Source organism: Anolis carolinensis, chromosome 3 (genome assembly GCF_035594765.1).
Source record: "Anolis carolinensis isolate JA03-04 chromosome 3, rAnoCar3.1.pri, whole genome shotgun sequence".
Classification (NCBI taxonomy): Eukaryota; Metazoa; Chordata; class Lepidosauria; order Squamata; family Dactyloidae; genus Anolis; species Anolis carolinensis.
In genome coordinates, this window is record NC_085843.1 from 16,297,139 (window position 1) to 16,309,849 (window position 12,711).

The window sequence follows — 12,711 nt, forward strand, 5'->3', positions numbered from 1 at the left end:
TTGTAAATTCCTGCATGGTAGAATAGGGTTGGACTGGATGAATCTTGTAGTTTATTCCTACTCTATGATTCGACAATGTATTGAGATTCCAGGCCATTTAAGGCTTTGAATGTTATCACACTTAAGTGATATTGATGGAAATGAGGAACACACCATGCCTCCTGCAACTACCACCAATCAACATCTGTAGAAGTGATAACTGCTCTTATCTTTACCATCCATGTTGCCAAATATGAGGTAGTTTCTTCCCTTCTTTTACTTTCCTTATGTTTCAAGGGGAAAAACAGGCTCTACTCTGTGATCCCTCAAGACTGTACGGATCAGGCTGCTTTTAGAGTCCCCCCGCACAAGAAGGATGTCTTGCGGTTCATAAAGATTGTATAGAATTGTCTTCAGACTCTATATATAATGCATTTCACAAATACCTTATAGACAGAGCCTGAAGGTAATTGTATACACTACTGTTAATCATCATCATCATCATCATCATCATCTTTATTTATATCCCACTACCATCTCCCTGAAGAGACTCGGGGCAGCTTACAAAGGCATATAACATGCAACAGGCAAAAATGGTACAGTTGCTTCTGGTGTGAGAGAATTGGCCATCTGCATGGACGTTGTCCAGGGGATGCCTGGATGTTTTTTTGATGTTTTTATCATCCTTCTCTCATGTCCCCTCATGGAGCTGGAGCTGATAGAGAGAGCTCATCCGCGCTCTCCGCGGGTGGGATTCGAACTTGACAGCTTTCAGATCAGCAACCCAACCTTCATGTCACAAGGCTTTAATCCACTACGCCACCAGGCATGCAAGTGAATGTATGTGTATAACATTTGACCTAATGCAAATTAACTTTTCTTGCTCCAGAATACCTTTACCGCTATGATGAATCTGAAGCAGCAGCTCGTTTATCTATTCCTGTCCACCCCATTGGCTATCACGATGCTGAAAGGCTGCTGAGGTAAGTGTGATTTCCACAACTTATGGTTTATGGTATCCTGTTCTAGAAATTGATTAGCAAAAAGATTTGCCATTGCCTCTCTCTCTGAGGCTGAAAAAGTGTGACTTTCCTAAGGTCACATCGGTGCATTAATATATTTGTGGATTGCTCATAACCTATAGAAGAACCAGCATGGTTTGTTTGGTGAACTACAACATTACTTGGACATAGAAACCCAGTGGTAGACAAGTCACACACTCTCAGCTTCAGAGAAAGGCAAAGATAAACACTCTTTAAACAAGTCTTGCAAAAAAAAACAACCCCGAGTTATATATATTCAACTTTGATATTTCATAAATCAAAAATGACTTGCTTACCTCTCAAGGCCCCTCCAATTCCTGCTTTCACACAACTATTAAAGAAACAGGATCTGTTTCCAGTTTTCATGATGCCAATCCTAATTCATCACAATTGAAAAGACTAGAAACATGGTTTTTAAAGCTTGTCAGCAAGCTGGGGTTATTGGGAAGTTGAACTCTTTGTCTTTCTAGACTTTGTCTTGGCTGCATTGTGATAAATCCCCCTCTTCTTATAATGTCTATTAGTTTGTGATTTGTTGCATGTTAACTCTTCACAAACGTCATGTACATGTATGCAAGCATGCATTTTGAATATGAATTGAAGACAGAGTCACAGCTGTATCCTCAAAAAGAAGAAAGTGAAGATCTGCTTGTAGTGAAGCAGCCTGCAATAAGTACCTTTGTTTCAAAACCATGACTTTTATAAGAAAGATCACTTCAGAAAACAATGCTTGAAAGAACACCCTGTGCTGGTACACGCTTTCTGACTTCTTCTTCCTTGTCTTACCCTTACTAACGTTTTTGCAGAAGTTGTTGAATTGAGCCAGAAAAGTGTTATGAGAAGAGGGAGGAGGAACAGCAAGTGCTTCATGTTGAAAACAAAGAGGCCCAAGAGCATGTTCCCAAATGTATTTCTTAAAGGTTCACACTGTCTCTCTTTATACTGGAGCATGAGTGTTCTTTCTTTGTTCTCTCATTTGGGGAATCAAAAAGGGACTTTTCCCTTCTTAGACATCCCTACATGTAAGAAAGTCCTAATTACTACAAGAAGATTTATTTCAAAAGTAAAGTTGTTACAAGCTCCACTGTTAACTATGGCTGTGTCTACACGGGATGCTTAATCCAGGGTCAGTCTGGATTACTCCTCTGTCATCCCATTTTTCTACATAATTTTTAAATGTCCCTTCCTCTCACTTTCCATTGTCATTCTCAGTTTACAGTTGCTGCAAAGTAAGGGCATTTCCAAACAGGCCATATATCCCAGGATCAGATCCCAGGTTTTCTGCTTTAAACTGGATTATATGAGACTGCCCTGCCAGATAATCTGGGATAAACAGGATTACCTTTGGGGAGATAGGCTGATCTATAAATAAATTTATTATTTATTTATGTATTTATTTAAAACCTGGAATCAGATCCTGGGATATAGGGCCTGTATGGAAGGGCCCCGAGGGAGCTTTTATCCCTGGAGCTCCCATGTCAACATGGAGGGTGGACAAACGACATCCCCAAAAATGCGGGAGCAATCTCAACAAAGGCCAAAAACCGCAAGATTTTCAGGTGCTGGAATATCCCAGTTCTGGCCAGAAAATGCAGATATTCAAATCTCTATATATCCTTACACTCAAAAAATAAGGGAATTTTTATGTTGGTTTATGTTGGTTCCTGATTGGTGTATCCTAAAAACATGGTAGCAGTTGACTAAAGGGCAAAAACTTTATCCTGGCAAGAGAAACTTCATCCTCCATACATTTAATGAAGTTTGTGAGACACAAACAAAGGTTTTGCCTTGTAATCATCTTTCCCCATGTTTTTATGATAAAAGCAATGAGGAACAGAAATATATAACACAAGAACAGCACCCTGTAGTTCCCAGGCACAAGTATATAGCATACTTGTCTGCACAGATGGCCACTCAGCCTCTATAACCCAGGAACGGAACATATACAATGATTCGCTTATTCACATCTCCAGTTTGTTTGTTTTTTAAAAAACAACACTGAAGTTTCCGGTGGACGTCCCACAGCAGCCATCTTGGGAGCCTCTAAATCCCGCAACAAAGCAGCAAGTGTGGACAATGGAGGCAGAAATACCAGGACCAGCGGGTCCCGGGATTTTTTGCCTCTGACTAAAACCCATGGAACAACAGACTGGTTCAAGATTGTGAAAGGAGTGCGGCAGGGCTGTATATTTTCACCCTACCTATTCAACCTATATGCAGAATACATCATGTGACATGCGGGGCTTGACGAATCCAAGGCAGGAGTTAAAATTGCTGGAAGAAAAATTAACAATCTTAGGTATGCAGATGATACCACTCTGATGGCTGAAAGTGAGGAGGAGCTGAGGAGCCTTATCACCAAGGTGAAAGAAGAAAGTGCAAAAGTTGGGCTGCAGTTAAACATCAGGAAAACCAAGATTATGGCAACTACACTTATTGATAACTGGCAAATAGAGGGAGAAAACGCGGAGGCAGTGACAGACTTTATATTTCTAGGCATGAAGATCACTGCAGATGCAGACTGCAGCCAGGAACTCAGAAGATATTTACTTCTTGGGAGGAAAGCAATGGTCAGCCTCGATAAAATAGTGAAGAGCAGAGACATCACAATGGCAACGAAGGTCCGCATAGTGAAAGCAATGTTATTCCCCATAGTAACCTATGGTTGCGAGAGCTGGACCATAAGGAAGGCTGAGTGAAGGAATATAGATGCCTTTGAACTTTGGTGCTGAAGGAAAATCCTGAGAGTGCCTTGGACCGCAAGAAGATCCAACCAGTCCATCCTCCAGGAAATAATGCCCAACTGGAGGGATGGATATTAGAGGCAAAGATGAAGTATTTTGGCCACATCATGAGGAGACAGGAAAGCTTGGAAAAGATCATGATACTGGGGGAAAAGGAAGGAAAAAGGAAGAGAGGCTGACCAAGGGCAAGATGGATGGACGGGATTCTTGAAGTGATTGGCTTGACCTTGAAGGAACTGGGGGTGGCGATGGCCGACAGGGAGCTCTGGCGTGGACTGGTCCATGAGGTCAGGAAGAGTCGGAGAAGACTGTGTGAATGAAGAAGAAGAAGAAAACCCATGATTTGGTGCTGTCTGGAAGTGCCCTGAGTTTTAAGTGCAAATTTACTTTGTTCTCAATTAGATATGTAGGGAGGGGGCAGGAGAGCCAAAATCTTGTCCTTCCCAGCAGGCTCAGGCAGAAGCAAGCTGCTACAGTCTTGCCTAGCTTGTCTGTTCTTCACATTAACCACTTTTGCCCACTTGTCCAGACTCTGCTATTGCTTGGCCATGTGTGTCCTAGTTGTCATTGGTGAAAAGCTGGAAAATATGGGGGGGGGGGGGGGAGAGAGAGAGAAATACTTCTGGTTGTGATTTGCTGTTGTTGTTTTTGAAGGAAATGATTTCCCTCAAATTAAAATCTCACATTGTTTTCTTTTTCCAATAGGGAAATGGGTGGACGTCCCCCACCAGATGACAGTTGGAAGGGAAATCTCTCCGTGTCTTACAACATTGGTCCTGGCTTTAAAGGAAGTGCTTCCAAAAGGTGTGTGTGGGAAGATACAGTTTTGTATCAATTTGAGAGGAGGGCTGAGACTTCCGCATCCTGAAGGCCCCATGTGATAGTCAAGGGTATTTTGTACCCCTTGCACTCACTCTCTTCAGTTATAACTTGCTTTTCTCCCAACATGAGACCCAAAGTGATTCACAATATAAATTAAAGCAAACAGCAGTTGAAATAATAGATAATACAAAGGCAAAAATAAACAATTAAATGAACAATTGTATTAAAACATTAATTTAAAAGATTGTGAAAAGATAGTCCTAATGAAAATAATGCAGCACAACCCAATTAAGGGGCATTTTGCAGCAGATATTTAACATTCAAAGACCTGAGTTAACCAAAAGGTCTTCCTCTATTAGTAGAAAGAGCAGAAAGGGGCCAGCCTACCTAACTCCACTGGAAGGGAATTTCCCAGACTGGAAAGCAGTCACCAATATGGTTTTATGTATGCTTTAATATGGAGTTTATAGAAATATGTCTTAATATGTATTAAAATACCTTTTATATGTGTATTTGTAGAATCCTTACAATGTTTATGTGTTTTAACTATTCTGTAACCCTCCTCGAGCCACGAAGAGAGGAGGGCAAGAAATAACGTTGTTGTTGTTGTTGTTGTTGTTGTTGTTTATCCTATATTCCTCCCTATATGTACCAGTCAGGTTGGTAAGAGAGAGAGAAAGCATCCCATAGAACGCTACTGGAACATGGCCATACCGCCCGAAAAACTCACAGCAACCTGGTGATTCGGGCCATGAAAGCCATCGACCACACATCTTACAGATTTTTTTTGTTCTTTCTTTTTCCTTTCTTGGCAAAAAAGATGAAATGCCATTCCTCTGAGGCTTGATGCATCACTGTGTCCCTGGGGGTGAAAAACTGGTATCTCAACTCCTGCCTCTCAGGGCTTGTCCATTAGGATTTAGAACAACTAAGCAACAGGATGAATCATAGAATCATAGAGTTGGAAGAGACCTCAGAGGCCATCCAGTCCAACGCCCTGCCAAGAAGAAGGAAAGTCACATTCAAAGCATGGAGCCACAGAATTAAAATTGAGACCCTTCTTGGTCTTTCTGGTTATCTAAAGGAAGAACCTCTCAGAATGAGGCCTTTGGAGGCTTGTGATGGAGCGGAAGTGGGAGACAGGTGGAATGAAGAGGGAAGCAACGGGAAAGAGACAGCACACATCTTCCCACCTCAGATGCTGAAACAGCTTGCCATTGTCACTAACCTTTTAAACATGTTTAGTTTAATAGACTCATACAAGAAAGCCACAATCCTGCATCTGTAAGACCTGAGCAGAGCTGTTGATGATCAGGGACTCAGAGGTCTTTCATCCAGATGTCAGAGTTGCCTTGACTGCGTTTTTGGTTTTTCTTAAGCAGATACCTGGTCATAAACTGGACATGTTATGACCAGCCAAGATTCCATTTCCCCAAACCCACAGCAGCCACTATTGGGATAGGCATGCCCTTCATGGCATTTATTTATAGCAGTATTTCAGAAATAGTCACTAGACCCCAAAGATTGGGTCTCCTTCCAGGAAAAAGAAAGAAAGAAAGAAAGAAAGAAAGAAAGAAAGAAAGAAAGAAAGAAAGAAAGAAAGAAAGAAAGAAAGAAAGAGAGGAGGAAATCATACATGGTAGAAAAATAAGAATGAAGTAGGTTCTTTCTTTAAGTTACTTAAGTTTTTCCCCAAAATAATTTTCAGAACTAATCAAATTACAATAGTCCATCATGCAGGATAATTGCAAAATTTCAGATCAATTCTCTTCCTGTGTTTTGCTATCAAACTTTTAAAGATCTTTTTAAAAATCTAATTATTTTTCCTTTTTCTATTTTTGGTAATTTTTTTCAGCAAAGTCAAAATGCATATCCACAGTCTCAAGGAAGTGAGAAGAATCTACAATGTGATTGGTACTCTCCGAGGTGCAATAGAGCCAGGTAAAGCTTTTCTTCTTCAGAGTCAGTACTACATGGAATAATGGCCCCTCTCAATATAAAGTGGCTTTCTATACATTCCTCCCTATGAGTTGGGGATTTAGGTAGCCATACAGAAACACACTAAAACCAAGAAGATTGTTGTCACCTAGATGAAGTGGCAGCCCAACCAAGAAAGTCTCTGCAGTTAAAGGACCAGCTTGGGTCAATGGTGCCAATCCAAATCCTTAAAATATGTCACCACTTAAAAAGCTACCTGACTTGGAAAGTCACCTTAAAAATAAGCTAGTCCATGGATCCATCTAGTTCAGCTGGAGGGGGTGGCTGTTAAAATGGAGTGAATACTTTGTTATCTCTGCCCTTTAGCTCAGTCTGACTTTTAGTAAGATCTTAATTAACTGAATAGTGATAATATATTACTCCCATTTCAAAACTATTTCTAAACTTCATTGTGCTAGACAGGTACGTTATCCTTGGTGGCCACCGTGACTCTTGGGTGTTCGGTGGGATCGACCCTCAAAGCGGAGCTGCTGTCGTTCATGAGATTGTCAGAAGTTTTGGGAAGCTGAAACAGGAAGGTAAGAGAATGAAGTACCTTTAGATCTGTTTGCAATGTGCTTGCTGGGAAAGTGGAAATGCATCCTGCCTTCTCTCAAAGTATTCAACAATAAAACAGTTAATAGGAAAATGAAACAAAACGGCAATGCAACAATCAAAACATATGCAATAATAAAAGCAGCAACTATTTTAACCATAAATCAGGCAATGAAAATCTGGAGTGCACTTAAGAAGCAGGGCAGAGATATATATATATATTCTCTGACATATGGTGACATTGCTTTGATGGAGTTACAAGTTAGTCTAAGAACTCATTTGCAAACCCTTTTTCAAGAGGCTGACTCTTCCTATGATCTTAAATTGTTTAGATAAAGTAGCAATATGACTAATATGGCCCACCAGATGTAGGCTGAATAAGGTGGTGCAGGTTTCAATGTCAAAAAATCTGGAGAACTGTACAGTTCTCACACTCAAGAGTGAAATAAACTAACATTAAACATGGTTCTAGATTCAAACATAACAAACTACAGTTAGTGGTGAAGCAATATTTCCAATCGTCTCCTTTTAGATGTAACAGAGGAAGAGAATGGAGAAAAAACGTGACAGTCTGAAGCTTTTCACAGACTTGTTTCTGCAATACAAAACTACAGTTGAGTCTCACTTATCCAACATAAACGGGTCGGCAGAACGTTGGATAACCGAATATGTTGGATAATAAGGAGAGATTAAGAAAAAGCCTATTAAACATCAAAATTGGTTATGATTTTACAAATTAAGAACTAAAACATCATGTTTTACAATAAATTTGACAGAAAAAGCAGTTCAGTACGCAGTAATGTTATGTTGTAATTACTGTATTTATGAATTTAGCACCAAAATATCATGATATATTGAAAACATTGACTACAAAAATGCGTTGGATAATCCAGAACATTGGGTAAGTGAGTGTTGGATAAGTGAGACTCTACTGTATGGTCAAACATTTATGTCTGAATGATGTGTTTTCCATGCATGGGCAGATTTAAAGCAAACAAGAACCAGAGGCTGAAAAAGATAATAGCTTGAACCATAACTCTCAAAATCCCCCATGACTAGGAGATTCTGGAAGCTGTGACCAGAACCAATAACTTTCCCATCATTGGAAAAACTGCTTTGTTCTTTATTTATACTCTTGATCTCCATTAACAGGATTTTTCTTTTTGGTAAAATCTTGTGTTTACATAGGATCACATTGCAAAGAAGGCCATGTTAGTACTTGATTGCTAGCTTAATGTTCTGATAGTATGTTGTTGTTTTTAATATCATAATGATCAAGGTGCTCTAAATATTGCAACTGTAGGATGGAGGCCTAGAAGAACAATAATATTTGCCAGCTGGGATGCTGAGGAGTTTGGCCTGATAGGCTCAACGGAATGGGCTGAGGTAAATCAGTAGTAAATTGTTAATTTCCCTTAGCCTTGGTATATTAAAATTGCCTGTATGAATTATCTAGTTCTCCTTACAACAATTTTTTGAGGAAAGTGAGTAAGATGGAGTAAGCTGAATCTGAGAATGAGAATGGTTTGCCAAAAGCAGAATGTTCATGGCAGGGACCAGATTTGAATTAGAAACCATGATGGCTAAACTGAGTCTTCATCTACACCTATTGAATAAATCCAGTGTAATGGATTCTGGAGTTACTCTGGTGCAGCCCGATCCCTGGAGTTCTTTGGCTATCTACAATGCCATTGCATCATTGCCAGTAAACAGCTAGTCTTCCAGAGTCTTGCTGGATATGTTGCATTTCTGACCACATGTATCAGTGCTAGAAATAATATCGCCAGAAATATAATGTTACTTGCAAGCATGTGGGAGAGAGGTGCTTTCTGGTGGTGACACAACAGTGGTCTTATTAGTAGTGTAGATAGATTTGGACCTATCCAGCTGTCCAGATCTCAGAAACTATGGGATCACGTTGGAGCTTCCAGAAACCTCTGGAATAAACATTCCACAAATGTTTGGCTAGATAGCTAGATTAGGCATGGGCAAACTTCGGACCTCCAGGTGTTTTGGATTTCGACTCTCATAATTCCTAACAGCCGGTAAGCTGGCTGAGACTTCTGGGAGTTGAGGTAAAGTAAAGACTTCCTTTATATATTTCAGATTTCAATATAATATGTAGTATGATTTTTTCATAGGATTTGTGCTACATTAGAGCAGTAAAGACAAATATTACTTAAGTAAAATAAACATTAAAGTTTGCCCGTGCCTGGGGTAGATGCAGTGATTGTTCTGCAAATCCAGCTGTGCCTCATATGAATTCTCCACTGCAGTTCAGTGGTGAGTCCATTATATTTTGGCAACCTAGAAACAGCCTGAGGGCATCATACTTTGAACGTATAATGAAAAGACTCATTAGAAAAGACTGTAATTCTTAGTAAGGTAGAAGGCAGTGGGAAAAGAGGCAGAATGCATATGAAGACCTGAATCTGGAAGACCTGAGCAGGGTGACTGATGATAGGGTGATTTGGAGGGCTCTCATTCATATCGTTGCCAGAAACAAGTCAACTTGATGGCGGTTAATCTACTGTGGGAGGGGTCTATGATGTGCGGGGGTGGTGGATGATGAGACGATATATTCTCAGTAAGTTTGTTACAAGTGGGACAACTTCTTCGTTGATGTTGATGCTATTGTCATTTATTTTGTGCTTCTCATTTGGCACAATATGCTCAACTATGCCAATTAACTACTTCCCTCTTGTTAATACTGAATATATTTGAGGGGACAGGTGAGGAGATAAAGACAAGGAGAAAAAGTAATAAGGTCAGGGATTTCAAAGTTTGGCAGCAGATCTTCCAATTGGGGTGGGCTTTTGCAGATACCCAATGCTACCTAATATCAAGTTAAGTCTGGAATGGAACACTCTCAAATACTCCCCAACAACATCATCATCCACATCATCATCACTTGTTAGCAAATGCATGTGTGAACCAATTTATAGGGGGCATTAGACACTAACATCAATTTGTTTTTCTATTTTTTCCACTGTAGGAAAATGTCAAAATATTACAGGATCGTGCAGTGGCATATATCAATGCTGATTCCTCCATAGAAGGTAAAACATACACCAACTTTGATCAAGAAAGGAATGATGTGCTCAATATGTTGCAATAATGATGGTTTGTTTTGCAAATGGTTACACTTCTTCAGTAATTTGACCACACAATATACCAATCAATTATTTTTGTTGTGGTTGGGAAGGGGAACTTTTGGCCTTCTCAAATTCTTTACATTACCATTTCAACTAGCATATTTCACCACTGAACAAGCTAGCTGGGAGCTGAGTTTCCAAGATCTTGAACTGAATATTTATTTATTTATTTATTTGCTTTGTTGCTTTATTGTTGTTCAGAACTTGATAAAGATAAACAAGCCAAATCATTTCTGTCTCTTAATTTTGCCTAGGGCAGACACATATCTCTGGAAAGTACATTATAAAGGCATAAAAGAGACATACTTTCATTTGCAGAGCTTGGATAAGTTAATGACTTAGATTACAGTTCCCAGAATCTCCCCAGCCAACATATCCAATGGTCAACATTGCTGCCGTTTCTGGGAGTTGTAGTCCAATCCAGTGACTTTTCCTATTTGTTTACTTATGTACAACAGATTGTATGCAGAAATAGACCATCTTTGTGGCAAAATAATTCATCTACCTATCAGCGAAGATCACCTACCTATCAGATCCAATGAAAGAAATCTTACTGTACTAGCATAATAATAGGGCCAAACAGAGACATTAGACAATGTCTAGTGGTTGCTGGTTGGTTGTTCTTGTGGTTAGCTAAAAAGTGTCATTGAAGGCTCTGAAGACTACACAAAATTGCTGAACCCTCTAGTAGCTTCCATTTCCTGCCCATAACATGCACTGACCCAAACCCAACATCAAAACACTTCATTATGCAGATAGAGTTTCCAGATTACTTCTTTTGTAGCAAGAAAACAATTGGAGAAGTCCAATTCTGAATGGAAGAGAAACAACAGAAGAGCCAAAGAGTCAGGTGTTCTATGAAACTGACTGCTTCTCTGGAGATATCTTAGCAAAGCTGGATAACTGCCTGTCAGGGATGTTATAGAGGTTCGTCTTGTATTTAAAAAAGTAGAAACCCTCATAGCTTCCCTTTCTGTGATCTTCTACCCTTCCATTTCTCAACCAAAAGAGGATTTTTCTACCACTTTCAACTTTTTAAATTAAAATGCATCTTCCATATACATGGTCCCAATACTCTGAGAATTCTTGGAATTGTAGCCTAACAATAAAGCCATTTCCCCAATCCCTGTTAACACTACAGTTTGCTGCCCATCATGATGTTTCTAGAAGAGCCCTTGACAACTTCAGGCCTTTGCAGGAAGCAGTTCCCTGTGCCCTCCATCTCTGCCCTCCCCAATTTCAGCCTTTTTTTATTTCCTGCTTATATGCAGACCTGGCCGACCACATTCCTTAGTGGGGGAAAGAGGGGAAGGAAGCATTGCATGTGGATATTTGTTGTCCATGGAGGAGGATACCTAGCACTTAATGGAATCTGCCAGGCTTGTCCAAATCTTTTAACCATTTAGTAGTCTAGGTCACAGAAGCACAAAGTTCACAAGAGGTCAGTCAACTCATGGCCAGTTCAAAATTCTTTATGCAGGCACTCATGCAAGAGCAAAGTAGCAGCAAAAATCTGTTTAAAAACAGAGAAATCACATAGTTTAAAACTACATCAAATGTATTACAGTAGAGTTTCACTAATCCAAGCTAAACAGGCCGGCAGAAGCTTGGATAAACGAATATCTTGGATAATAAGGAAGGATTAAGGAAAAGCCTATTGAACATCAAATTGGGTTATGATTTTACAAATAAAGCACAAAAACATCATGTTATACAACAAATTTGACAGAAAAAGTAGTTCAATACACAGTAATGTTATGTTGTAATTACGGTATTTACGAATTTAGTACCAAAATATCATGATATATTAAAAACATTGACTACAAAAATGGCTTGGATAATCCAGAAGCTTGGATAAGCGAGGCTTGGATAAGTGAGACTCTACTGTATTATGTTTGTTTTTATGTTTATTATTATATTTATTATTGTTTTCTCTCCATAAGGAGACTCAAAGGATCAAAGAGTCTCAAAGCTCAAAACATATTATTTGTAACATGTTTGGGAGGGGAAAATCACATTCAATCTAAAGTAGAGTTGAGATGCAATTCTTTCTTTCTTTTCTTCAGGAAACTATACTCTTCGAGTTGACTGTACTCCACTGATGCATAGCCTTGTATATAATCTGACTAGGGAGGTAAGAAACCCAAATCACCCTGTGAAGAAACATATTCATTAATGTTACTTCTTTTATTGTCTTTTATTTTGCCTTCAAGGAGCTCAACACATCATTGAGCTTGTCCTCATCCTCAAAACAACCTGGTGAGGCAGAAAAGGTGTTTGTCCTAAAATCACCCAATGAGCTTCATAATAATAATACTTTATTTATAGGCCACCCTATCTCCCTGGGGTGACTGAGGGCAGCTTCCAGACAATAAGACAAACATTCAATGCCTTGGTGATAAACGAAGGCAATGAATGTTTGATAAACCAAGGCAT

General features: G+C 39.5%; 1 protein-coding gene across 1 annotated transcript in view; it reads left to right on the forward strand.

Annotated features, from left to right (window-relative positions):
- The window catches only part of LOC100551729 (putative N-acetylated-alpha-linked acidic dipeptidase), a 42,189-nt gene that overhangs the window by 18,861 nt on the left and 10,617 nt on the right, over positions 1 to 12,711 (forward strand). The window contains exons 7-13 of the mRNA XM_003219368.4: positions 869 to 962; positions 4,472 to 4,570; positions 6,444 to 6,529; positions 6,985 to 7,104; positions 8,424 to 8,506; positions 10,116 to 10,179; positions 12,342 to 12,409. Of these exons, the coding sequence (XP_003219416.3) occupies positions 869 to 962; positions 4,472 to 4,570; positions 6,444 to 6,529; positions 6,985 to 7,104; positions 8,424 to 8,506; positions 10,116 to 10,179; positions 12,342 to 12,409 (614 nt within the window). The remainder of the gene's footprint in view (positions 1 to 868; positions 963 to 4,471; positions 4,571 to 6,443; positions 6,530 to 6,984; positions 7,105 to 8,423; positions 8,507 to 10,115; positions 10,180 to 12,341; positions 12,410 to 12,711) is intronic.